This window comes from Manis pentadactyla, chromosome 9 (genome assembly GCF_030020395.1).
Source record: "Manis pentadactyla isolate mManPen7 chromosome 9, mManPen7.hap1, whole genome shotgun sequence".
NCBI classification, from domain to species: Eukaryota; Metazoa; Chordata; class Mammalia; order Pholidota; family Manidae; genus Manis; species Manis pentadactyla.
Window position 1 is genome coordinate 89,731,353 of NC_080027.1, and position 26,352 is coordinate 89,757,704.

The 26,352-nt window shown below is 54.5% G+C and overlaps 2 protein-coding genes across 14 annotated transcripts; one reads left to right on the forward strand and one right to left on the reverse strand.

Annotated features, from left to right (window-relative positions):
• The first annotated feature begins 3,401 nt into the window (after nucleotides 1-3,401).
• ANKRD52 (ankyrin repeat domain 52) lies at nucleotides 3,402-20,651 on the forward strand. 2 transcript variants are annotated; one of them, XM_036917517.2, is made up of 28 exons: nucleotides 3,402-4,209; nucleotides 4,529-4,612; nucleotides 5,050-5,128; nucleotides 5,347-5,417; nucleotides 6,426-6,626; nucleotides 7,123-7,210; nucleotides 7,328-7,470; nucleotides 7,773-7,985; nucleotides 8,232-8,310; nucleotides 8,597-8,711; nucleotides 8,885-8,967; nucleotides 9,067-9,184; nucleotides 9,390-9,458; nucleotides 9,629-9,769; nucleotides 9,849-9,926; nucleotides 11,047-11,158; nucleotides 11,361-11,432; nucleotides 11,689-11,890; nucleotides 12,146-12,233; nucleotides 12,313-12,430; nucleotides 12,987-13,206; nucleotides 13,403-13,490; nucleotides 13,598-13,681; nucleotides 13,790-13,935; nucleotides 14,099-14,181; nucleotides 14,383-14,465; nucleotides 14,641-14,732; nucleotides 15,162-20,651. In XM_036917517.2, exons 1-28 carry the CDS (start codon nucleotides 4,183-4,185, stop codon nucleotides 15,410-15,412), a joined length of 3,228 nt encoding a protein of 1,075 aa, XP_036773412.2. In that variant the 5' UTR covers nucleotides 3,402-4,182; the 3' UTR covers nucleotides 15,413-20,651. The 2 variants fall into 2 exon arrangements, with proteins under 2 accessions (XP_036773412.2, XP_036773413.2); XM_036917518.2 differs by lacking the exon at nucleotides 11,361-11,432.
• On the reverse strand, nucleotides 20,594-26,230 carry SLC39A5 (solute carrier family 39 member 5). Of its 12 annotated transcripts, none has more exons than XM_057507745.1 (12): nucleotides 26,117-26,219; nucleotides 25,368-25,436; nucleotides 24,760-25,110; nucleotides 24,093-24,276; nucleotides 23,135-23,297; nucleotides 22,792-22,961; nucleotides 22,419-22,556; nucleotides 21,946-22,042; nucleotides 21,696-21,866; nucleotides 21,418-21,498; nucleotides 21,197-21,297; nucleotides 20,594-20,868 (listed from the first exon to the last, which is right to left on the reverse strand). In XM_057507745.1, exons 3-12 carry the CDS (start codon nucleotides 25,041-25,043, stop codon nucleotides 20,725-20,727), a joined length of 1,533 nt encoding a protein of 510 aa, XP_057363728.1. In that variant the 5' UTR covers nucleotides 25,044-25,110; nucleotides 25,368-25,436; nucleotides 26,117-26,219; the 3' UTR covers nucleotides 20,594-20,724. The 12 variants fall into 12 exon arrangements, with proteins under 12 accessions (XP_057363728.1, XP_036773422.2, XP_057363730.1 ...); XM_036917527.2 differs by having other exon boundaries at nucleotides 21,107-21,297; XM_057507746.1 differs by having other exon boundaries at nucleotides 20,700-20,868; nucleotides 21,100-21,297.
• Between the last annotated feature and the right edge of the window lie 122 nt (nucleotides 26,231-26,352).

Genomic DNA, 26,352 nt, shown 5'->3' on the forward strand with positions numbered 1-26,352 from the left:
CCTCTGTTTTCCTTCTAAATCTTTAGTCACTTTTCCACATTCAAGAAAGTTTTGTTTGAGTAATATTGGTAGGGGGAGGGATATAAAATAATTAAACACTGTTGCCTTTTGGGTCTAATTGGTGTGGAAGAAAGACATCTTGCCAGAAACAGGGACCTGCAAACAGTTATCAAACCTCCAACTCTCCCTATTCCTGAGATTGGCATTAATTTGGGGATTTCCGATGGATGTGGATTGATTTAAAGTTTGAGCCCATTTTACCTGGATTTCATGGAATAGGAGCCCTCCCTTAAACTCTAGCTTACATTTAACATCTTGTAAAGAAGGCATTTTAGTCCTTATTTTATATTTATATTATATATACATGAAGTCCCAAATTGGGGAGTGACCTCACTTGCTTTTTTCTCCTAACTTTTCTTCATTTTCCCTCAGCACCACGCAACCCCCATCTCCCACCAGCTACTAACCAGGATACAGTATCTCCTTCCAGTTCAAAGATGATACAATCTGAAGCCACTCTCAGATGGGCATGTGACCTTGAGGGACAGATTTACTTTTTCCAACCCCAGTCTTTTGTCTGGCCATCACCCTTTGACTAAGGGCTTACATGTGTGAGACAGCTGCTTAGTAAGGATCTGGCTGGAGAAAAGGCAGAAATTAACTGGGATACATGACTGAGCTGTGCCCTCATTAACGCTATGCCTTAACTGAGTTAAATGCTGCCGCACAACAGGCTTCACAAGCCAATTCACTTTTTGTCCCCGTACTAATGAGACTAGCTAATTGCTGCCACTAACTTTTCCTAGTTCATTCCCTGTACCGGAAACAATCAATTTCCTGCCATTTACCTGTCATTCTACATCAATAACTTCCTTCAAATACTGACTCAAAATACACCTCCTGGCACACACCTGATCATCTACATTTGCTCTCTTACAACACTAAACTATGTTTTCTACCTTTATCTTGTATCTACCTACCACTTCAGCATTTTATTAAAAATAATAATAATAAAGAGAGAAATGTGGTATCCACATATAAATCAAGTATAAAAACCAAATGAGTATTCATATTTGAACTGACTGTTTAGAATTCATAATGCATGAGCAAAACCGAAAGTTTCTGTGATGACTGCCCTTGTACTGTTCACCATGTAACTTATTCATTGTGTAAGAATTTGTTCTACATGTAAGAACTTGTTTGTTATGCCTCAGAAGATTGGAGACTGACGAAAATTAGGCTTGGGGTGGATAATGATTGTGCATTGAGCATTGACTCCCCTATACAGAATTTTATTGTCGTTAACAACCATTTGATCAATAAATATGAGAGATGCCCTCACAAAAAAAAAAAAAAAAAAAAAAACGGGACAGACTTCCAATGGTAAAATAAATAAGTAACCAGGATGTAATGTATAGCATAAGGAATATAGTCAAGATATTGTAACAGCTTGGTAGGGTGATAGCTGGAACCTAGAATTATGTATATAAATGTTTTATCACTGTGTTGTACACTTGAAACTAATGTAATGTAATACTGTGCATCAACTACCCTTCAATAAAAAATAATTATTTAAAAAAAAAAAAAAAATACACCTCCTCCAGGAAGACCCTCTTAACCCATCCCTTAGCATTACTCTGAACACATAATGCCTTAGAAAGCAGCATGTATCCTATATTCTCTAGTTTGTTTTGTGTGTACATGTATGTTCTTCTACTAAGTTGTAAGCTCACAAAAATGGACATCATTACTTTTTTTTTATTTTTTATTTTATTTGGACACCATTACTTTTAAGTTTCTACCTCCAAACCAGTCAGAATAGGGCTGTTCACAATAGTAGTCCTTAATCAGCATTTGTTAGGAGAATGAAAACGAGGCTTACTGACAGGCAGGCATCTGTCTAGAGTTACCCAGTATGAATCCAGTAGTCAAACGCAGAACTGTCTGCACAAGTGTGCTTTGCCACCACTTCACTGCCTCCGCCTCCCCTACCATGTGCATCTCCCTGAGCCCTGGAAGTATCTGTGTTATCTATCATAACTTTTTTTTCCCTACTGGGAAATCATCTTTCTATGCTCTGAAGAATATTAAAAGTAACTTTTAGCTCTTCCTCCTCCTTCCAGCTGCTGAGAGAACCTGGCTGGAAACCTCCCTTTGTTCACCTCCTACTCCTGTGCCAGTACCATGCACGTGACCCCCACCTCAACCCCTGACTCCAATTTCTCAGGTTACCAAGAGCTATTTCAGGCAATGGAGGCCACATGGTCTCCTCCTCCCCCTCCTCTGGGCCATATTCTAGCTTAGTCCATCATATCTGATAGCCACATCAACATGTCCCAGCACCCATATCCACCTGATTCCCCAGCTGCCTTCGGTTCTACATCCTCAGCCTCATCTCCTTCATCATCAGGTGTTAAGGGCTGTTCCTTGTGCTGCTCTGCTAAAGCTACAAAGAATAACGTATGCCCTTGCCTTCAGAGAGCTCAAAATCCTTTTTTTTCCATAGGGGGCAAAATAAACCCTGAAGTCCTCTGTTGGAAGACTCTGGATAATAACGAGTTTAAAATCCATTTCCAAATGTTGGACACTTGTATATCAAAGATGTTAGGTGAAATGGGCAACAAAGTTGTGTAATTTAAACCTGGCCGCAGCACTGTAAACTAAGTGTGTAAGCATTAAGGAGACCTAACAAAAAGAAAAGAACCTGTTAACCAAGAAAGACCTGAGGAGGTAAGTTTCAGGTAATACTGCAAATTTCATTTTGAGTATAGTAAAAATTCAAAAAAAATGATTGAAGGTACATAGTGAGAGGTAAATTTACCTCTTCTACCTCATTCTCTGTTACTCAGTTTCTCTGGAAAAGGCACTGATATCAGCATCCTATGTATCTTTCCAGTGGGAATCAAGATACTGAAGGCAACAAGGGGCCTAAATGCTTGGAGAGCAAGGGAGGATTTTTTTTTTATTAAGGTATTATTGATATACAATCTTACGAAGGTTTCACATGAGCAACATTGTGGTTACCACATTCACCCATATTATCAAGCACCTGTACACCCCCGCATACCCCACGGCAGTCACTGTCCATCAGCATAGTAAGATGCTGTAGAGTAACTACTTGTGTTCTCTGTGCTGTGCTGCCTTCCCTGTGCCCCCCTACGTTATGTGTGCTCATCATAATACCAAGGGAGGACTTGGTATCTATGTCTTGACAGGGGGCAAACATGCCACTCTTCTTCCTAAATAAATGTATTCCCTTCTTCCAGCACACATACTGAATTACAGAGCTTTGAATAGGACCCGGAATCACCTTTCATAAATTCCACCAATTTCTCCAATAACCACTTTTTCTCCCCCCTTTTTCCCTTCTGGGGCTGGGATGACCCCCATCCAGATCTTACCTGATTTGGAGAGCAGCTTTGGCCTCTCCAACAGAGGAGGGGAAGCATCCCCACCGTTGGGAGAAACTGCTGAGCCTTTTAAAGGGTAGCCACCCTATCACCTTACCCTGGCAGTGAGGTAATTAGGGAGTCGAAACGTGCCCCTTCTGGTGGCCTTGGAGACCTTCGTTAGCTGCCAGCTGTTCTAGCCTCTTTGCGGGGGTTTCTGAATCCGGAGTGTCCTTAGGATTTCTCTTCGCAGTTTATGCTCTAATGCGATTTTTTTCTACCCAAGTCACCGCCTGGGGAGATAGGCGCCTTCCCTCCCTCTGGGGCTGCTGCCATATGTAATCCCCAGACCTCCACGCCCTGCTTCCCCCACGTCTGTGGGGTCCTCGGAGTGTGTAATCGCTGACGGGAGGAGTCCGCTCCGGCGAGGAGCTGTGGCGGGTGAACCCTGGCCAGCCATTTGGTCCTCCGGTCGGGAACGCCGCAGGGCCAAGGCTCGTGCCGACGCTGGGGTCTTGAGAGGGCCCTGCGGCCACCAGCCAGGCGCGGAGAGAACAGCGCGGCGTCCGGGTGTGGCGGCCGGGGAGCGCGACCCGGAGCCCCGCAGCCGGGTCCCGGACGGCCGCCAGGGAGCGCTGCGGTCTCCCGCTCGCTCGCCCCCTGGTAGGCGGGGCCGCGCTCTGCCCGCAGCCGCCGCAGCCGCCGCTTGGGCCGCCCCGTGTCCCCGGTGGAGCCGCCGCCGCCGCCGCCGCCGCCGCCGGGAGCTCGATGCGGACGGAGCCCGGGCCGGGCCATGGGGATACTCAGCATCACGGACCAGGTCAGCCCTCGTGCCCTTGCCCGCTTCCTCCTTCCAGGGCCGGTCGCCGCCGCCACGCGAGCCCGGGGATGTGCGGCCTAGGCTGGGCCCGAGCGCGGGGCTCCCGCAGCTCCCGCCCCGCCCCACGCCGTGCTCCCCTCAACCGAACCGGTGTCCTTGGGGGCCTGGCGCCCGGCGGGGACACCGCGGGAGGACCCGCAGCCAGGACCCCAGAGCGGAGCTCCTCTCAGCGACGCTCCCTCCTCAGACCCGGTGTCCTCGCCCTCCCCCCACCCGGTTCTGCCCTGGCCCGCTTCCTGAACGCCGATTCTGCCTGCAGCCGCCCCTGGTCCAGGCCATCTTTAGCCGAGATGTGGAGGAAGTGCGTTCCCTCCTTTCGCAGAAGGAGAACATCAATGTGCTGGTGAGTTGGGGTCAGGGAGGATGGCGAGCCAGTCATCTGGGCCCTGGTGTTCTGGACCCCTCCCCACCAGTGGGGTGGCTCCGTGTCTGCTCAGCGGCCCTTCCTATCTTGGATGGGCGCCTGCTCTACATTTGAGGATGGAGAGCAGGTCAAGCTCAGCACAGACCAGTGGGGCTGAGGGTAACCAGAAACGGTGTCTTCCGAGCCATCGATGTCTGCAGCGCCCCCGCCCCTCCAGGAAGAAGGAGACTGCTTCACAGCGGAGGCCCTGACCCCCTGACTCCACCCACCCTAGGCTCTTGCTTTGACCTAGGGTTGGATTTAGGAGGCCGCAGAACCTATGGGAAGAGGTTGGGGGAAAGGTGTGGAGCTCTAATACTTGGTTTAGGTCCTGGGTAGTTCACCCCCGCAGCGGCTCCCCTTTTCTGCCTTCCCAGGACCAAGAGAGGCGAACCCCACTGCATGCTGCTGCCTACGTAGGCGATGTCCCCATCCTCCAGTTGCTACTGATGTCAGGTGAAAGTGGGGAGCTGGAAGGTGTGGCGCCCAGGGAGGGGACCTGAAGGAGGAGCCTTTTTTTTTTATATATATACCCAAGGATTTCATACCACGGATTCTCTGGTGCTCAGCTCCAGGCCAGGGTCCATCTCTGTCCAGATTCCCATGCCCGATTACTGGCTTCCCTTCCCTCCTGCTCTCCACTTCCCACCAAGAGAGGAAATTATATCCCACAGGTGCTAACGTCAACGCTAAGGACACACTGTGGCTGACCCCTCTTCATCGTGCTGCTGCCTCCCGAAATGAGGTATGGGCCTCCCACCTCCTTTCACCGTTCCAGAGAGGATGAGTTGCTTGAAGTTGGAGGTCAGAGGTTGGAGAGCCTCAGTGCTCTGCCCTATAAGCTGGTCTGCCCCATGATGGGAAGACACCAGACCTTGGCCCCTCCCTCCTAACCCTGAAACAGGCTAGTAAAGGGGGCTCAGCGTCGCCAGTTGATGTCACGTCAGGGGAGAGCTTCACACTGGGCTGGCAGACTGCAGGGGACCCTGATGCGAGGCATGAGTGACTCATCCCTCCCTGGGGGGCCACCTTGGAGGTGATCCCCCCTCTGGGCACTGAGATTTCTTTTCTTGTGATGGAGGGATGGGGGAGTGATTTGCTGCCAGCACAAAAGTAGACAGCACAGGGGTAGAACATGTCTCACAGTGGGTGGGGGTCATCACCCCTGAGAGTGGGAAGAGACCTTTCTCTTGGTTTTGGCAGTCACTTCCCTGGCTCCAGCCACAAGGGGGAGGAACTGAGGCCAATGGGAATGGGATGGGTGGTGAATAGGCTCATCCTTTAGCCAAGAGAGGAACCAGTTATCTGTTTGCTTACTGAGGTGATGGGAATGATTTTGGTGCCTACAAAAGGGCTGAAGGAGGGTATTTGGGTCATTAAGGTCTCAGGAGCATTTATTTTTCCTAGAAGGAGTAAGGGATTGGAATTGTTTACATGTGTGGATTTGTTTTGTAGTGGCTGTATGTATGGGTGAAGATTTCCAGGGTCTGGGTGGGGAGTGATAACAGGTATCTTGAGGAAAAGGAAGGGATCCACGTTTTCTTCAGTAAGGTAGAGAAGATTTTAAGCTCTAAGAAGATCCAGAAGATGGGAAGTGAGTATTGAGAAGCTAGGTGTGTTGGAAAGATGAGAAGAGACTCTTGCTAGGGCGTAGAGGGATGGGGCTGTGTGTGCCATGATGACCTCCTCCACTTCCTGTGGTTTTACCTCCTGCTCACCCCCATCTCTTCTGTTATCCCTTGCTCCTCAACAGAAGGTGCTGGGACTGCTGCTGGCACATTCAGCAGATGTGAATGCCCGGGACAAGCTGTGGCAGACACCGCTGCATGTGGCTGCTGCCAACCGGGCCACCAAATGTGCTGAGTCTCTGGCGCCCCTATTGAGCAGCCTCAATGTTGCTGACAGGAGTGGGCGCAGTGCCTTGCACCACGCAGTGCACAGTGGGCATCTAGAGGTGAGGGCCACTCCAGTCCACGCCTTCCCTTTCCCGCCCTTCCTACTCACCTTCCCCAGCTTCTGGGCCATCAGGCCTACAGAGAAGCAGCCTAGATGGTTACATAAACACTTGGGCCTAAGCACTGAATGGATGGTCGGGTTAGATTGAAATTCTTGACCTGGACTCTGAAGTTACATGGAAAATGTTTGTATATATATGCCATTTTCTGAAGCAAGAGTCCATGTCTTTCAATACATCGTCAAAGATTTTTAAAAAGAATTTAAGAACCACCAACCAAATCACCTGAAGAGACTCGCTTGAGTTTCCCTCAAACTTCCAAATCTATCTGGGACCTCCTTCTTAGTGCCTGCTTCCTCTAGTTCACCAGATTGTTCTGCTCAAGAACAAAGACAGTAGACTGCCTCATCCTTTTCAGGAGCTGAGGCCTCTGCTCTTAGGTACATTGAAAGCATGAAGTTAACTCTGAACAGGTGTCTTTCCTATCCTGATACAGACGGTGAACCTGCTCCTGAACAAGGGAGCCAGCTTGCATGTCTGTGACAAAAAAGAGCGGCAGCCTGTGCACTGGGCAGCTTTTCTAGGTGAGAAAGGGTTCACAGGAAGAGTAAGAATTTGACATTTAAGATTCTGAGGGCAGGGAGGGTGTTGCATCCTCTGGAGAGAGGTGCTCAGGGTCTCGAGCACACCTCTTTTCCCAGGGCATTTGGAGGTCCTGAAACTGCTGGTGGCACGAGGAGCAGAACTTGGCTGCAAGGACCGCAAGGGCTATGGACTGCTCCATACAGCTGCTGCCGGCGGCCAGGTTGAAGCGGTGAAGTACCTGCTCCGGACGGGGGCTGAGGTCAGGGCACTGAGCACAGGGCCTGGGGACTACGGGCAGGGAGTCAGAGGCCAGAGCCTGTTACAGAGACATGAAGGTGCTGGGATTGTTGGTGTGGTTTGGGGAGGTTGGGAGGATGTGGTGAGAGGGTCAGAGTAATACTTATCTTTAGTAATAGTGCCCTTGGTTTTTTGAGTCAAGACCCTGAGAGGTCTTGAGGCAGTCACTGAAATCATGGGATTCTCGAGGCCATCTGTGTCAGCTTCCACTTTGTTGAAACTGATACTTCCTGTATTCCCTTACCCTCACCCCTGGATTTCCAGATTGATGAGCCCAATGCTTTCGGAAACACAGCTTTGCACATCGCCTGCTACCTGGGCCAGGATGCTGTGGCTGTTGAGCTGGTGAATGCAGGAGCCAATGTTAACCAGCCTAATGACAAGGGCTTCACGCCGCTACACGTGGCTGCGGTCTCCACCAATGGCGCCCTCTGCTTGGAGCTGTTGGTTAATAACGGGGCTGATGTCAACTACCAGGTGCCTGAGGGATGGGGCTGCAACCAGTGGGGAGAGGGTTCTGACCATGCCTTTCCCTCTGGATAATTCTCGGAAATTATCCACCTGCCTCCAGGGTTGATCAAACCTTGCCAGGTACCCAGGAGAATGTGGGCTGAGATGATGTCCATATGACCACTCTATCCTCAGAGATGTATCCTTTGGAAGGGGGAACAGGGCATTCTCTGTGCTTTGCACTGAAAAAAAAAAATTTCCATGTTTCCACAGAGCAAAGAAGGGAAAAGTCCTCTGCACATGGCTGCCATCCATGGCCGTTTCACCCGCTCCCAGATCCTCATCCAGAATGGTATGGACTCGGGAGACTCGGTACTCTCTCCTCCTCCTCCCTCAGAGAACTCATCCCTAGAAACCCCTTTCCTTCCTTATGCCACCTCCTACCCCATTTTCTAGTCAGGATGGGCACCTGGAGCTCTGAGCAGGGCACCATGGAAATGGCTCTGCTCTGCCCTCCTGTCCCCTAAGGCAAGATGTAGAGTGCTTAACACATAATGAGCACCCAAATGGTAACTAACTAATGTGTGTGGTCTGAAGCTGAGGCCTGCCTGAGTCTGTGTGTATGCACCCCCTCTCAGGCAGTGAGATCGACTGCGCTGACAAATTTGGGAACACGCCGCTGCACGTGGCTGCTCGCTATGGACATGAGCTGCTCATCAGCACCCTCATGACCAATGGCGCAGATACCGCCCGGTGAGTCAGGGCCCCTGCCCCACATCTGGGCTGTCTCAGACCTGCAGAAACTGCTCACATCAGATTCAGTGAAGGGAAGCTCGGAGAACCTTGCCATGTCCTAGGCTGGCGGTGGGCCTCAGGAAAGAGACCCCTCCTTAACCCAAGGACTGAGACCCTTGACTTCTCCCCAGGCGCGGCATCCACGACATGTTCCCTCTGCACTTAGCTGTTCTCTTCGGATTCTCTGACTGTTGTCGTAAGCTTCTTTCCTCAGGTATGTGCTGCCTGGGTGGGGGTGGGCCGGGGCAGAGGGGAGCAGAGCCTGCCCCGGCTCAAGGCCCTCAGTGCAATCTGTGGCTGTCTTGCCCTGCAGGTCAGCTGTACAGCATTGTATCCTCACTCAGCAATGAGCATGTGCTCTCAGCTGGCTTTGACATCAACACTCCTGACAGCCTAGGCCGTACCTGTCTTCATGCTGCTGCTTCTGGAGGGTAAGTTCTCTTCTCTCTCCCTGGCTTGAAAAGAGAACTGGGCAAGGGCCTGCCTCCTCCTCTCCTGCTGGGTCTCACCCCTCTCCCAGTAAAGGCAGGTGCAGTAGAAGGGCTGTCTAGCTCCACGCTTCCTTAGCCCCTCCCTATGCCTGTGGCTTCTCCTTGGGGCTCTGGCTCCCTTAATTCTCACCCTCCTTCCTTTTAGGAATGTTGAATGTCTTAACTTGCTGTTGAGCAGTGGAGCTGACTTGAGGAGGAGAGACAAGTTTGGAAGGTGTGTTAATGTGCAGGGCCGATTTCGGGAATGTCTGATGAGAGAGACAGATTGCGGGGGAGCTGGGGACAAGTCAGAAGGCAGCTTTCACCTGCACCACATAGGCCTGCCCTTGGATCTGTTGCTGGCTATGTTACCCGCCCCCCGCCAACCGCTCCTTGTGTCCCCAGGACCCCACTGCACTATGCAGCCGCCAATGGCAGCTACCAGTGTGCGGTCACACTGGTGACCGCCGGCGCAGGCGCCAATGAGGCCGACTGTAAAGGCTGCTCTCCCCTGCACTATGCCGCGGCCTCCGACACCTACCGGAGGTGAGACTCCCACTTGAGCCTCCTCAGCCCCACCCACCTACCAGAGCCTGCCCCAACTCCTGCACTCTCTGTAACTCAGAGCGGAGCCCCACTCACCTTCCAGCCAGGACACTGACGAGGAGCCCCTGAAGGAGTCGCGCAGGAAGGAGGCCTTCTTGTGAGTCGCTGGGAAGATGCCTGCAGGGCCCTTTCCCAGTGGGCAGGCTGGGTCTGGGTGTTCCCTCCCTGCTAAGCCCCTCCACCACCCATGCACTGCCAGCCAGCCAGCCAGCAGTGTGTTGGAAGCACCGTGAATTTAGTCCTGGCCTGAGTGCTGTGTGATAACATGCATCTGAGACATAGTCCTTCCTGCCATAGCACATGGTAGTCTTGAGAGGATCAGAAAAGCCAAACAAAAAATCTAATTTTTCCACAGAATAATTGAGTAGCTACTTATTAGGTGTCCAGCACTGTGCTAGGTACTAATATTAAAAGAGGAATTACCCCAAATTTCTGCCCTTTGAAAGCTAGTAATCTGTTGGAAAAGATAAGTGAAAGGGCAGGTACCCATTCTGATGTAAGATGGTAGTAACAGAGGAAACTGGATGCTGAGTGTATGGGAGCTCTGTACTGTCTTTACAGTTTTCCTGTAACTCTTTAAGACTGTTGTAAAATAAAAGGTTTATTTTTCTTAAGAAAGGATACAAAACAAGAGGCTCAGCTGTGTGACCTTTGGCAAGTAACTTAACCTCTCTGTCTCAATTTCCTCAACCTTAGTAGGGTAAGAATAGTATCTGCCTCATGGGGTCATCATGAAGGTTAAATGATTTAAGACACAAAGTGCTTAGAACAGTGTTTGATGCATAGTAAGTGCCAAATCTGGTACTATCAGGACCAGCACTGCTCCTAAGCTGGGAGAAGGGTTTCCAGGGAGCACAGGAGAGGATGCTGGGACTGAGTTTGAGCTGAGCAGGACTTGTTATGTTTGGCTGGGAGGAGGAGGCATCGGAGGCCATGAGGTGCAGGAAGAGGAGCAGGTTGGTGACTATGCTGTCCATAAGTTCTGTGGAAGAGCATTTGAAGGACAAAGGAGGGCATTGAAGCCAGCCTGGTTCAGGACAGCGGACCTGGAGGAGGTGGTGGGCCAGAGCTAGGGTGTAATGGGCAGAAGGTAGCCTGCCTGGAGCAGAGGTTAGGTGTTGGCAGCTAGGCCTGGAGGCAGGGCTCACTTGCCCTCTCCTCCAACAGACCCTCTGGGCTGGGCCCACCTTGCCTCATAGTCTACTCCTACCCCCCAGCTGTCTGGAGTTCTTACTGGATAATGGTGCAGACCCCTCCCTGCGGGACAGGCAGGGCTACACAGCTGTACACTATGCAGCCGCCTATGGCAACAGACAGAACCTTGAACTGGTACGTGTGGGAATTGGCCTGGGTAGGGAGCAGGGACCGGGCACACAGAGTCCACCATTGTGTTTTGGGACTCTGAAACCAGAGGGTGCTGAATCACTGTGGTCTCTAGATCAAGAGGTGTAGGGATGACTGGGGGCCAGGGGCAGGGAGTGGTGTCTCAGAAGTTGCACAATGTCAGCACCTACCATCCTGTCCATTGCAGCTCTTAGAAATGTCCTTTAACTGCCTGGAGGATGTGGAGAGCACCATTCCAGTCAGCCCTTTGCACTTAGCTGTGAGTCCCAGGCCTTTGCCTCTTGGCTTCCTTGTTCCTGTGTGCCCCAGGCCCACACACATGGGCAAGCATGTGTGACTCTCCTTGCATCTGCCTTCCTGTGGGTATGTGACCAGCAGAGCAGGCCATGGGTGGGGGGCGGGAGGGAGCATGATACAGGTCAAGAGACTGAAGGGCCCTGGAGCTTGTGGGGAGGATTGCTGCCAGGAGTTCCCCGGGGGTGGGCAGCATACCCATCGGTTGCCTACACCCTCAGGCCTACAACGGCCACTGTGAAGCCCTGAAGACCCTGGCCGAGACACTGGTGAACCTGGATGTGAGAGACCACAAGGGCCGGACTGCACTCTTCCTGGCCACTGAGCGGGGCTCTACTGAGTGTGTGGAGGTGCTTACGGCCCATGGTGCCTCTGCCCTCATCAAGGAACGCAAGCACAAGTGGACACCCCTGCATGCTGCTGGTCAGTGTGCCTTTCTGCTGCTCCCTTCCCTTGCAACGCCAGGCCTTGGAGGCTGTCCCCAGGTTTTTCTGAGTGGGGCTGGGGTTGGGCACAGAGTAGACTGAGGAGGATGCCGACTTCAAGTCCTGATTCATAGCTTCCTATCCCCCAAGACTTCTCCCTGCCCCAGGTTGCCCCATAACCTTCACCCTCAAGTTCTTTATACTTGACCTGGCCTCCTCCTTCCCCCCTGACACAGGCCCCCTTTTTTCCTAGCTGCCTCTGGCCACACTGATTCCCTGCACTTGCTGATTGACAGTGGGGAACGAGCTGACATCACAGATGTCATGGATGCCTATGGACAGTGAGTGTGGGCCAGGGTCAGGGTGCAGGTTTCCCCATCCTGGCTAGGCCCTCAAGCTGTTTTCCTGCCCCCTTGGTAGGACCCCACTGATGCTGGCCATCATGAACAGTCATGTGGACTGTGTACATCTGCTGCTGGAGAAAGGGTCCACAGCTGATGCTGCTGACCTCCGGGGCCGCACCGCCCTCCACCGCGGGGTGAGTGAGCTGGGAGGGGTTGCTCGCAGCGAGCCTGGATGTGGGAGCACAGGCCCCAGGAGGCTCAGGACATCAGGTTGTCTGGCAAGTGGGCCTGGAGTTTGTGCCCAGGGTCGTGCTGGGCCTTACCATGTTTGCTCCAGGATGAGACCCTGACATCTGCAGCTGATCTTGCTTTGTAATCACTTAAAACCACATGCTCAGCACCCCAGTTGCCCCAGGACACTCCCTGGTCCTGCCCCACTGATAATGATGCCACTACACGATTGCCTGTCCTAAAGCTGCCTTCTCATCCCACAGGATTCTTTGATCCCTTAGTCTCCTCACCCTGCCTTCTGTGTCCCACTCCAGAGTGCCTGGACTAGCTCTTGCCATCCTGATTGTCTGGGGCATAGGGAGTGAAGGAAGGAAGTGCTGACCCTTATGACTTAGAATCACTGTTGTAAAGACAAGGATTGGAGCTCTGGAAGTGGCCTTCCTCCTGGGTCAGCACCAATGACTGGCCATCGGACAGGGAGTGGCTCCACATGCCCTCACTCTCCTTTGTTGCCCACAGGCAGTGACTGGTTGTGAGCACTGCCTGGCTGCCCTGCTGGACCATGATGCATTTGTGCTGTGCCGAGACTTCAAGGGCCGAACACCCATTCACTTGGCCTCAGCCTGTGGGCACCCCGCAGTGCTGAGGACCCTGCTACAGGCTGCCCTGTCCACGAACCCCCTGGACGCCGGTGTGGATTACAGCGGATACTCACCCATGCACTGGGCCTCCTACACTGGTATGGGTCTGGGGCCTTTGCGGGCACAGGGATGTTTTGTGGGGCTGGGTGGGGGCACACAAAAACAGACCAGGGATGAGTGGGTTGAGGGAGGGTTAGCACTGATGGGGGAGTGGGGCATCAAGAGATGGGACAGGACAGATGTAGGGAGCCTTGTCTGTCCCCTCCATTACCACTCTTTCTTCCTCATAACCAGGACATGAAGACTGTCTGGAGTTGTTACTTGAACACAGCCCATTTTCATACCTGGAAGGAAACCCTTTTACTCCTTTGCACTGTGCAGTGTAAGTCCCTCCCTATGTGTCAGCACCTCTCAAGGGTCTGTGACCGGGGCTTAAGACAGGAAGTCTATTTCCCATGCCCTCGTGATCTACCCTTCCTCTTCCCTCAGAATTAATAACCAGGACAGCACCACAGAGATGCTGCTGGGAGCTCTGGGTGCCAAGATTGTGAACAGCCGAGATGCCAAAGGACGGTGAGTGGTGGAAGGCTGGGGACAGGCGTGAGCTGCCTCTGGCTTCCTCTTTCTGCTCAGGTGAGTGAGCCTTCCCTGTTTCTCTCCGGTCTGACCCCCACCCTCCAGGACTCCCCTTCACGCCGCTGCCTTTGCGGACAACATCTCTGGGCTCCGGATGCTGCTGCAGCACCAAGCCGAGGTGGACATCACTGACCATGCTGGCCGCACTGCGCTCATGACGGCTGCCGAGAACGGGCAGACCGCTGCTGTGGGTGTGTAGGGGCCCGCTCCCCTGGGTGTTGGCACAGTGGGCTCAGGAAGCAGGAGGCGTGTTTTTGGATGTGGATGTGGAGTATTTGAGGATAGGAGGGTGGAGAGTGGGATGGCTGCTACCTTGGGGAAAGCGTCATCCCTTCTGGCCCCTTTCTCTTGCAGAATTTCTGCTGTACCAAGGGAAGGCAGACCTTACTGTATTGGATGAGAACAAGAACACTGCCCTCCACTTGGCTTGTACCAAGGTACTTCCTGGAGTGCTGGTGGCCAGGGCTGCGGACCGGGCAGGGCTGGCGCAGGGGTGGGCCCGGCTTGACCGGAGAGGACTGGCGCCAAGTCCTCTGACTGGTAGGGTAGCTCCGTCTCACTGCCACCCGCCCCAGTCCTGCTCCATGGCCTATCAGGCTTCCAGTTTACAAGTCTCCATCTCTGTCCCTCTCCCTCAGGGTCATGAGAAATGTGCCCTCATGATCCTGGCAGAAACCCAAGACCTCGGCCTTATCAATGCGACCAACAGTGCTCTGCAGATGTGAGTGCCTGGGGCAGGGGCTTCTTATTGAGGGAGGCTGGTGGGTGAAGAAAGAGCTGCCATTCCAGGGTGCTCTGGAGCTCACAGGGTGAGTTCAGCACCTCATTGCCCTGGCTGGAGGTGGAAGGGCAGCGTGGGTCCCACTGGCTTCTTGCTCCTTTTTTCCTTTTCTCAGGCCACTCCACATTGCTGCCCGGAATGGACTAGCTTCCGTGGTACAGGCCCTGCTGAGTCGTGGGGCCACAGTGCTGGCAGTGGACGAAGAAGGTAGGTGGGGTCCAGAACACCACTGCCTCTCCCAAGTTTGGTGTCAGGGACATTCTTCAGGAGGTAACTTCTTGACCTTGGTATAAACTGGGTTTTCTTCCCAAGGGAACTCATCAGAATAGGGACCCAATACCAATATGCTGCACTCTGAGGGGAGTCTGACAGAACTAGGTGGAGCCAGCAAGATCCTCAGGGAGACCTCCCGCACACCTGAACCTGCCAGCCTTCTGTCCCCTGTGCTCTTCCCTTTGCCCCCACTTTGACAGTCTGCCTGTCAGCCTCCTGAGCCCCTGAAGCCCTTGAATTCTCATACTGGGTGCTTGCCTGCCTTTGCTCCCCTCCACAGATAAGAGCTCAGAGCCCAGGGAAGGATGGATGGGGACCCCAGGCTAGAGGACCCTATGCCTCAACTACCCCTTTGCCCTGTAGGTCACACCCCGGCACTGGCCTGCGCCCCTAACAAAGATGTGGCGGACTGCCTGGCCTTGATCCTTTCCACCATGAAGCCTTTCCCACCCAAGGATGCCGTCAGCCCTTTCAGTTTCAGCCTGCTTAAGAACTGTGGCATTGCGGCAGCCAAGACGGTGGGTGGCTGCGGTGCCCTGCCCCACGGGGCCTCCTGCCCCTACAGCCAGGAGCGGCATGGCGCCATTGGGTTAGATGGCTGCTACTCTGAGTAGCCCCTGCCAGTGTCCCTCCCCTGCTGGTGGCTTGATACCTTATTCTATTTATTTAGAAAAAGTCTATACGTTTAGGGCACTTTAAAGGAGAACACGACTGGGTGGGGGGGTGGGGGAGGAAAGCACTGGGGAGCAGCCGCTCACCCCTCTGCCACACCATCCTGGCCTGGCAGGGGTCTGGGACTGACAGGGAGCACCCCAGGCCCTTGGTACCCCCAGGGCAACCCCTTCTGCCAAGTGTCCCAAAATGATTGCTAAATGTCTGGCTCCCCCTCTTTTACCCCATCCCTCAGTTCTCCCTTTCTGCTGCCAACTACCCCGACTCTTCCCTCTGACTCCTCTCTGTGTCCCCTTCCCCTACTGCCAGGCAGATCCCCTCTTTTTCCATACCCATCACTGCCTCCCTGCTCCCCTGCTCAGCTGGCCCCTCCATCCCCCAGCAGTGAGAAGCCTTAATCTCTGGTACTGTGTGAGCACTCTGGGGGTGTCCCCCTCCCCTTCAGGGGCAGCTAGCGGACAAGGGGGGGAGATATTTAGCACTGGGGCCTGGAGCTTTTACCCCACTTCTGTACTCATCACCCCTAAGGTTCAAATGCAAAACACTTGAAGCAGTAACTACTGTACCTGGGCCCCACCCCTGCACTCCTGGCTCCTCATATGCAGATCAAGGGCTGGTCAGCCCCCATAGCCTGCCCCTCCCTGCTGCCCTCCCCATCCTGGCCTGCCCCCCAGACACGCACTTTAAGCTTGCTTCTTTCCTTTAACTTCTTTTGGGAGGGCAGAGTCTGGCCATTCCCTCCTTGTCTCTCCTCTCCCTTAACTTTGAGGCTTGTCATGAATTTTTAAGTAAGCATTTTATCCTTTAGGGGAAAAAACAAATTAATTTCTTGCCCATTTCAAAACCACAGCCCTTGTATATCCTGGTTCAGGCACTTGTTGCATGTGTGTGGAGGGAGCGACCCTGTTCTCCTCCTATGCCCCCCAGTCCCATAGTTTCTCTGTGCTCCATCTGCCACCACCTTCAGTTATGTCCAAGAGTACCCACCTTCCCCAGTCATCCTGATCTGAAGCCAAAGATGGTGGGAGGGGTAGGGCAGACTAGGGACTATGGCTACTCGGGACCCAGGCTTCCCTTCCCTGGTGAGGCTGAAGCTCAGATGTGGGGAGCAAAGAACAGACTGAGGCTTGGTCCCTGCCTTCCCAGCAGCAGGCAAAGATGGGACTGGGCTGGGGTGAGCATTGAGAAGATTCTTCAGAATCGCACCCCAAAAGCCAAACTGGGCCAGAGTGAGGAGGGGGCAGTTTTCTCTCTAAATGTAGCATTGAATTTGGCCCTGGTCCCTTCAAACACCATGTCCATCCATCTAGCTAAGCCTCCTGGAAAGTTGGACTCACTCCTGTGGCCCAGAGTTCCCTTCCTCACACTCAATACCTCAGCCAGGGGCCAAGATACAGAACTTGAATAGAGGTCATGCCCCCTCTGTCCCTACAACACATCCTTGCCCAGTTTGGTCGCCATCAGTATTATTCCCTGAGAACTGGACAGGCTTCATTTACACCGTACAGGGGTTCCCCTAGGAGGTCCCTCAGTCTCCTTCACCCGCTTCTTGCTTTTTGTGATCTTGCCCACGTTTCAGTGTGTCCTCTGCAAGTCTTGCCACCCTTGCCCAGGGTGGGCTGAGGAGAGGGGACACCTCGGGGGCCTCTCCCTTCCCACCAGATTCCCTTAGCCATACCTCATGGTGGTTCCCTGAAGCCTGGGGTGTTTGTCCAAGTCCTTATCCTTCGGTCATATCCCTCCTTATCCCGCTATCTCTGTGTCCGACTTCCCCCAACCCTCAGCTCCGAAACCATTTCAGAGCTTCCAGTTGACCATTATTGGTGAGAAGGATTGTGCAGCTTTTAGTTTTTAGTTTTGTTTTCAAAGCCAAAGGGCCTTGCAACGCCCCTCTTGCCCACTTTCCTTCACACCATCCTCCCCTGTATGACAATCAATGTGACCTCTCTTAAGGGCTGCAGCCCCCACCCCAAACCCTGCTGGTCTGCAAAGCTTGCCCCCTAACTTCAACTCTCTCACCTAAAATATTCCCATTCCACCTGCTCCCTCTCATTTGGTGCTGGGTATTAGGTGGGGGGGCAGGGGGCAGGAAGGTGGGTGCCCCAGAGAAGTATCAGGGTATCAGTCGTGTCCTCCTTTCTCAGTGTTTGGCGATGGCAGGAAGAATCTGTGAGTTTGTCGGGAGCCCCATTGTTTTGCTGGATGAGATTTCCGGTGGCTGCCCATCCTGGTGCCCTCAGCACACTGTGCTGGGGCAGGCCATGGGGTGTTCTCAGTCCCTCCTCATTTGGCTGTGAGGAGGCCCAGAGGACGAGCAGCCTCCTCACCTTATGCCAAAGGAAATCCCACACCCCACCCTGGCTCCCTGGCCCCTAGCGTGTTTTGAAGCATTTTGACCATTCTCATGGCCACTGCATATTTATTTTAATGTTAAGATTTTTTTAAAACCTCTTTGGTAAACGGGTGTGGAGAAGTGAAGCAGGCAAAATGCCCCCAAGTCTCAGGGGGCAGGCGGGGGTTGGGGGACACTTCTCCTTCCCGGTGCCCTCCCACTGCCCCTCTCCCTTCCCACCTCAGCTCTAAAGCACTTGCCTCAAGTAGTAAGCACTTTTGAGAAAGGTCCTGTTTTAACTGAGGACCTTGGGAGCAGCCCCAGTTCCCAGCAAAGGGGACAGAGCTAGGGCTACACAGGAGACAGGGAAATAGACATTGTCAAACACAGGGCAAGATGAAAAGAGCCAGCTTTTAGTTTCTGATTTTTGGAGAGATGTTTCTGACTGAGCGGTGGCTTTGGTAGAGTTGTGCACTATACTTCAGAAGAGCAGATGGTACAAACTGCAGGTCCCAGCACGGACCGACAGACCCGGGTCACCGCCACTGTCCAGCAGAGGCCGAAGGGCCACCTCTCCCATCCCATGGCCCTCGCGCCCGAGGACTGCTGAAAGCCTCTGAATGTACAGCCCCGGTCGGGTGGGCAGCCTCTCCTGGGGGGGGGCTTCTGGTGTTTGGTGCTGTGGGGTGGGAGAGGTGAGACTGAGGGACTGCTGCCCTCCTTAGACGTGTGTTCCTGGGGAGGAGGGGCTGAGGAGGGCCCACCTCCCTCTTCAACCCCAGCATGGCCCCTCTTCCTCCCTCATCCCTGTCCGTTTTGACTGTAAGTCCAGCTCACCTTTGCCTTCAATATGTAACCAAAGGAAAACTCAATACTGTTTCCACCACTGTCCGCCCACCTGAGCACCTTCTTACTCCCTGGACCTAGAGGGGGAGGAGGCGGGGGTGTGGGGCTAGAGTGAACAGTTCTACAGCTGTACCCCCAAAACCTTCTATGGGCTCTTGGAAGGGGCCCTGAGAGGCCAAGCTGAGAGCAGGCGCACCCTGTCTCTCGTGCACAGGACTGGTTTTCCTCTGAATGACTCCAACAGGGAGGCCCCTTCCTCCTCCCCTCGCCGCAATTTCTCACCCTCTTCCCACACCCAGTGTTCATCCCCCACCTCCCCTTCCCACCACAAAGGAAAATAGCCTTACAGACCCTAGCCCAGAAACCCTCTTCCTGGGGCAAGCCAGTATGGGGCCCCTACCCACCTAGCTTGAGCCCTACTTTTGAAGAAGGAGAGGGATAAGGAGCAAAGCAGCGCCTTCCCCTCCATTGAATTATGCTGCTTCAGCCCTCCTTGGCCTTGACCTGTGTGGGGCAAGGGCAGAGGTGAGGAATCTTTGAGGACCAAGCCCAGTGGTCTGGGAAGAGGGAGGTAGAAAGGGAAGGGTCTGACTTGGGGGCTCCCTCCTCCTGACCCAACCCCTAAAAAAGCGACCAAATCCCAGAGGTGGGAGGAGGCAGAGGTGGGGGGTCTGCTCTGTGAATTACTTGAAGGTACTGACTCTGAGGCTGCTGCCCACTTAGCTGTGAGGGGGACACTCACTGCGTTTGGGAGGGCACAGGGTGGTGGGTGACCAGAGGGTCCACCTGCCCCACTCACTCCTGCTGGGCCCTTTCCCTGGGGAGCCTGGCTTTGCCCCCCGGGGGAGTTGGGGGGAGACTCCCCCATCTCCCCTCACACTGAGTGCCCCCTCCAATTGCACTAAAGTAGCTGTTGTGCCGGTCTTATCCCCACACCAGGGTGGGGGCTCTGCTTCCAGTCCTTCCCCCACACCACTGCCTCCGCTCCCGGCCCAGACAATCTCCTTGTTCCCCTGTATTCCTGGATAGCTCAACTTTGTACGTGTGCATTTGGGGGGTGGGGTGGCTTCTGGCTGGAGTGGGTTTGGTAGGGATTTGGGAAGGGCTAGGAGCAAGATGGAGGATGAAGTCCTACCCCCTTCCCCAACTCCCAGCCGCAGAAGCCTGGGAGGGAGGTGCCTACTCTCGCTGCTGCCGTGTGTCTTGCAGAAGTGCCAAAACCGGGGTGGGGGGAGGGGAGGGGGGTGGGTGCCTGGCGGAGCAGTCCCCAGGGTGGCTCTCTCAAAGCAATACAGTTCCTCCTGCCTGGGGGATGGCAAGACAGGGGAGAGGGTTGGGCTGGGGACCTGGGGGTTCTCTGTGTACAGCTGTGTATGTTCAGGGGTGTTCTTGGTCTGGTACCCTCTGTGGACGTCTTTGTGTGTGTGAACCCCCCTCCCCATGCCCTGCATGACCTGTGATGCTGCAGACACCACCACCCTGTGTTCAGGGTGTGCTTGGGGCACTGGGGCACATTCCCTGTCCTGTGCACCCTCCACCCTGTGACCCATGTACTCGGTCGTAGAAGTAAAGAGAACTGAGCACAATTCACTGGATTCCAGTTGAATCTTTCTCTAAGCAATTGTCCCATTTCTGCCCTTCTCCCTGCCCAGAACCACCTGTGGTGCTAGTGTTGGGGTCGGAGTGATGAATGCTGGTGGGCATCAGTAAAAGGCAGATCTGCCCAGATGCCTATACCCCCAGGGTGCTGGGGGCAGCAGGAAAAAGGGGACCTTGGTGTGTTTGCCCGCCCCTTCCCCTCCTCTCTGGGCTAAAGCACAATGCTCTCCCTGCAGACTGACCACCCTGTGCCCTCCAGGCCCTTGCTCATGTCCTCCCCTGATCCACTCTGAGCCCTTCTCCTGCCACATCCTGGTTTTCTATGCTGTTTTGGTGCAAGTACAACTGTCATAGTCACGGCTTTGGGATGGGTTCTGTTTATTAAAATCCTATTGCTCCTACTGGCCCTGTGTCCCGCTTGCATTCCTGTGGCTGGAGGGAAGGAAGAGCAACTGGATGCCTTTCCACTGGCCCCCATCAGCCTTCAGAGACCAGAGGCCGTAGCTGCTCTTCCAGCAGGGCTATGGTGAGCATGAGGCTGCCCCCCAGCAGCAGCCCCAGGCCCTGCAGTAGTGCCTCAAGTGTGGGGAGGGGCTCAGGAGGACGAAGCAGGACTGGTAGCTGAAAGAAAAGAAGGTGGTTGGGACCCTTCCTGGCTTTGTCCCTGCCTGGAACGCAAGAGGGAAGTGTCAGAATATATCAGTAGCCCCCACCGGACTTCCCGGCCCTTGTTCCTGGGACTTGGCCCATTGTCAGCACCCTTCCAGGTGGCCAGTGGGGTGGGGGGGTGGGAACTTCCCTCCCTCCACACCCGCCTCCCAGCTTCCTTTGGTTTCTCTGCACTACGCACACCTCTCACCATGTCCACAAGGGCCACATAGAGGAAGACCCCAGCAGTGACCCCAAACACCCAGGGAGTAAGGGGGACAGGGCCCAAACTGAGCCCCACCCCCAGGGCTGCACCCCCAAGTCCCAGGGCTCCAGACACCAGGCTCAGCAGCAGCAGCTGCCGAAAGGGCAGCTCTGCCCGGAGCAGCATTGCAAAGTCACCTGTGGGTGAGAGGAGGGAGTATGCCAGGGCTGCCCCATGCCCCTCACCCACCAGCCTCCAGGTTCCACCCCTGGGAGGTCTCTCCCAAGTCCACCTCACCCCACTTACTCCGTTCCTACCCAGTTCGTGGGGCAGCTCATGGCAGAAGACTGCTAGGGTGGTGCTGAGGCCGCTGGAGAAGCCATCTGAGAAGGCAGCACCTGCAAGGAAGCCACCCAGGTGGCAGGATTGGAGGCTGTCTAGGAAGAAAGCTCTTCCAGGCACCCCCTCCAAGGGACTGCCTTCTCTCTGCTGTCCTCTCAAACTCCCAACCCTCCTCCCTGTGCCCTGTCCTAGCCCCAGCCAATGACTAGGTGTCCTACCCTCTGACCTGCCTCCCTCAGTCCTCGCCCCTCACCTATGGCCAGCCCATCCATGAGGTTGTGCAGACCATCTCCCAAGAGGACCATCCATGTTAAATTGCTGCCACTACCACCCTGGTGTCCATGACTGTGGCCCTGGTGCCCAGGAGGGGCTGGGGCTGGTGGGGGCTGGCTGTCCTGTTCCCTGGATCCCTGAGCCCCTGGCTCTGCAGGAAGAAGGACAAGAATGTGTTGGTGGTTTCAAGTGGGAGCTGGGAGTCTGCCCTTCCTTTTCTCCTCTATCACCTGGAGCTGCCTGTAGGGGCTGAAGGGCCATTCCACTGCCATCCTCTGGGTCCAGGTTTGCTGTTGCGAGATCCTTTCTTTTTCGCCTGCAGCATCTCTGAAATAGGAGGGTATCCCTCCTGGTGGAGGAGGCAGCAGAGCCGGGGGCTAAGAAGGAGGCCAGGCTACCAGCTGGGAAAATGAACACCTGGTTCCACCTCTGGGCTCCGGTACATTTTTTGACCTCTCTACTCTCCTCCCAGGCTGGCACTTCCCTGTTTCTTGTTGACTTAAACTTGGGAGAGGAGGCCATCTGGCCAGAAGTCCTGGGTCCATGACAGGAGCCCCTAACAGGGAGTGGTCATGTCCTGAGTCGTCAGGCAATCTCCAGAAAGCAAGGAGCACACTCAGTCCCTCACCTTCTGGCCCTCTTGGCCAGTTCTTGCCTAGGACCCTGGTCTCAGCAGGAGGAGGAGGAAAGGGTTGTCACTCACTGGCCAGAGCCCGCGGCGCTGCCAAAGCCCTAGCATGTTCTCCAGCGCGAAGAGCAGGGAGAGGCCTCCGAGCACCGACAGTCCTGGCCCTGAGCCCTCTGGTCCCCCGCTTGGTCCAGCGTGCTGCCTTCCTTGTGCCTGGCAAAGAGGAGGTCAGGGCGGCCCCAGAAGGCACTGCACCCCACACCAGGCCCCTCCTATGTGGGAGGTGGCAAGTCTTCACTCACGCTCTGCTGGAGGGCAGCTAAGCTGAGGTGGGGGGAGGGGTGTGGGAGCTGACAGACAGGAGGAGGGGGCGTCCTATGGGAAAACCTGGGATATGTGCAGGCTGTCCACCACTGGGAGCAGGGGGCTGAGGAAGGGGCTCACGCACATGTGGCAACAGGTGTAGCAGTGCATCCCCACAGAGAGTGCCCACGGCCAGGGCCCCGAGGAAGCCCAGCAGCGGTTGCAGCAGGTGAGGCCCCAGGAGCCGCAGCAGCAGCAGGGAGAGAGGAGCAGGGAGGCTGAGCAGCAGGACTGCCAGGGCACTATGGACCAGAGCTGGGGGAAACCAGGATGAAGTTAGGACAGGGATAGAGGGAGGGCCTCAGATGCCAAGTGGGGCAGAGTCACGCTGCAAAGAGAGGCAGGACCCCGTGAACCCCCTTCATTGGCTTGGGGCCCACCTCCTGCCAAGTTTCAGGGTGCCCCACCATCTACTTTTACCCACTGACCAGAGAGTAGATCCCCTGGGGGGTTTGGGGCTGGGGCCTGGACGCAGACGCGGCTGTCGATCTGATAGAGCAGGGCTGGACACAGCAATGCGAACTGACGGGGGGTCAGAGGAGCAGCAGGGCTCAGGCCGAAATTGACCAGCAGCTGGGAGCCGTTCAGACACTAGGAGTCGAGTTGGAGGTCATGTGCTGGGGAATGGCCGAGGGCTGGGGTTCAGATCTTTAATGCCTGCCTTTCTGTGGCGTGGGCTTCTGGGTCTCTCCCAGGGTTCCCTTTTGCTCACACTGGCATGTGCATCAGGGACTGGGGACTGGTACATATAATCTCTTAACTACTAGTGAATACTCAATTCAATGTGAATTGGGTGTTAGTGAAGTGAACACCGCCACCATCTTCCTCCCTCCCATGCTCCTGATGAGTTCACTGATTTGATGATGTAGTTGATTGGACTAGATCCCTCTATTCCAGAATCTTAGAAGGGAAAAGAACCTGAAATGCCATTCAATCTTCCTCTCAACAGCCCTGTCATAGGTTCATCCAGCCTTGGCTTGAATACTTCCTGCAAGGGGGTACTCACCCTCACTGGGCCTGCTTTAGAGTTAACTTTGGCTGCCCTCTGATGTATGTGGAACAAGCTGACAGTCTTTCTGAATGAAGACAGCCATCCACTTCCTGCAGGTCTCTCCAAATACCAGCTCCAGATCTTACCCTGGGCTGCTTGTCTGGATTCCCTGCTTTGCCAAATTTGGCCCTTAACTAGGTCTTGGAGATCTGAGTGTGGGCTTATCTGCTCTGAGCCCAGAGGGAACATATTTATTTCACTATTGGAATAACACACCCTAAGATCACACCTGGGTTTCTTTTTTTAAAGTAACTATTAAATTACTGACTCGTAAAACATTCGTGCCATCTAAATCCCATGGTTCCTTCCTCCTCTCTAGAGATCGCCAGACTCACATCCTCATTCAGATGGTCAGCCAGCGAATGGTCCAGCAGCAGAAGCCTGTGAAAGAGGTCCAGGCCCGAGGGGCCTGGTCCATGGGGTGGCGGGAGAGTGTTTGGCTCCTCCAGGTTGCCCCACCCTGAGGGACCCAGAGGCAGCCCTGCCCAGATGGCCACACTCAGCTCCGGGTCCTGAGACCTGGAATGGATGGGATAGCAAGTCATACTCATTCATGGTCATGTAGAAAGTGTCCTTGAGAGGCTATCAAGGAGCTTAGGGGGAAAGGGAGGACCAGCCACTGGCTGGAGCTCCTTGGACCCAGAAACCATGAAATGTCAGTCCTGAGAGGATCTGAGTAATGTCAGTGTCTAGGAAACAGGGGTGTGGGGCAGAGAGAAAAAGGAGAGGACAAGTCAAACATGCTGCAAATCGGGAGCCAAGTCAGCCTGGAGACATTGAGTGTTGGACCAAAAGCAAGGAACTGAGGGGCCTGGGGATTAGGTAGAGGAGAAACTTAGAAGGCAATAGAGGCAGAAGGTGCATTGAAAGGATACAGGTAGTCAGTTCTGGAAAATTTATAATCCCAGGAATCTAATTTTAGGATGCCAGAGTTAGGCAATCAGAAACTCCAAGCACCGAGAGCTGGGGATGTGGTGTTTTGGGGTAGGGAGGGGTTAGTACCTGTGTGTGGAATTGTCTCCAGCTGGGTATTGAGCCCGACCAGTTGGAGGGCCATGGTGTCCCAGGCGAAGCCCCTGAACCTGGCCTAGCCCCAGGCTGTGGAGAAGCCGTGCTAAGCCCCCTGCAGTCAGCGTCCCATTCTCCCCATACAGGCCAAACAGCTGGGCCAGGTAATGGTTCTGCTCTTGCTCAGCAGGACCCAGGTTGGGGGCTGAGCCCCCTACCCAGCCCAAGGCCACACACACACACAGGCCAGCCAGCAGATGACTCAATGGGGACCCCATTACTGGAATGGGTTAGAGGCTCTGATTCCGGCTCCTATTCCCCCTGGAACATCCTGAGGACTGGGTCCTGGAAGAACAGGAGGAAGGTTTGGGGCTCCTGTTCTGCTGTCCAGCTCAGGGCCAGCAGAACCCACCCCCACCTTGAGTCCAGCAGCAGCCCCCACTCAGCCCCCTTCCGTCCTTCCCATTGCCACCTCCTGGAGCAGTCTGTGTGTGCCAGTTCCTAGACCACCTTCCCTGACCCAGAGCTCACGGCCCCATCCGTCCCCCAGCCCTACCCCTCAACCTTGCTCCCACCCATCCCCTCAACCCGCAGGGCCTCACCCCCACTGGCAGCGTGAGAGCAGTCACCTCAGGTCCCCGTCAGGCCTTGTTGTGGTAGCTAAGAGGTCCCTGAGTCAGGGAGAGGAACGAGGCTCAAGCATCAGGTGTCCCAGTGGAATGGAGCCACGTCAGACAAAAAACTGGGATGGCTAAGCACCCCTCTCCTAGCCTATCTGCCTCGGGGTGGGTTGGGTGGGGCAGCGTGAGAAGGCTCACATCAGAGAGAAGTTAATGGTTCACTGGTCTCTGGGGTGTGAGTCAAAGGTCAGTCTTGGTTGGGCCCCTGAGGAGGGAGGGGTCACCCTCTGCCGCTGGAAAATCCACATGGCTAAGGGGAACCTGGGCCTGGACTATTCTAAATAATTTACCTCCCTGACCCAGTTGGCAATATTTTAGCCTTTCCCTGCAATTACTTCCACTCCCTACTACTTTAAATCTGGCACTGAGCTTCATTCATCTCCAACCCCTATTCCTACATGCCCTGGGAAAGGGGGCCCCAGGAGTCCCTGTGCTGGAGAGGAGGGTAAAAAGGCAGTTAAGTGACAACGCCAGATGAACACGGAATAAACTTTTTAGCAATTCATCATCCTGGAAGAGCAAGAGCTCTGGGAATGGATGACCAAGAAGAGGAAGCTCTGGTGGGAAGAGGAAAGCAGCACCTGGACTCCCCTGAGATGTCTGACCTGGCTTAAGATCAGCAGAACAGTCTGATTGGGGTGGTCAGTCCAGGGGGTCAAGGTTGGCATTACCTGACAGCAGGAGACAGGAAGGACGCCCGGAGAAAGGGGAACACAGCTTTCTTGGTTCCAGCTGTTGGGGGGGTAGGCGGGCAGGCGGGCAAGTGGGCAAGGGTCACCTGTAGGGAGGGGGCAGGGGAGGGACACTATCTTAAAGGGGCAGGCCTGCTTGGCCTAGGCCGCATAACATGTAGGTATCACCCCTCCACCTTCTCAAATGCCCAGCTGCTAACCACTTCATTTTCCCA

Bases quoted from the DNA above. Each gene is read 5' to 3' on its own strand.
- SLC39A5 (XM_057507744.1), bottom strand. From the start codon at position 25,043: ATGGGGTCCCCATTGAGTCATCTGCTGGCTGGCCTGTGTGTGTGTGTG. The intron at 24,277-24,759 runs GTACTAACCCCT...CATCCATTCCAG, and splicing joins GGAGACAATTCCACACACAG to GTCTCAGGACCCGGAGCTGA. The intron at 22,962-23,134 runs GTCAGTGGGTAA...GGTTTCCCCCAG, and splicing joins CCCAGGGGATCTACTCTCTG to CTCTGGTCCATAGTGCCCTG.
- ANKRD52 (XM_036917517.2), top strand. From the start codon at position 4,183: ATGGGGATACTCAGCATCACGGACCAG. The intron at 8,968-9,066 runs GTATGTGCTGCC...CTTGCCCTGCAG, and splicing joins TCGTAAGCTTCTTTCCTCAG to GTCAGCTGTACAGCATTGTA. The intron at 11,433-11,688 runs GTGAGTCCCAGG...CTACACCCTCAG, and splicing joins TCAGCCCTTTGCACTTAGCT to GCCTACAACGGCCACTGTGA.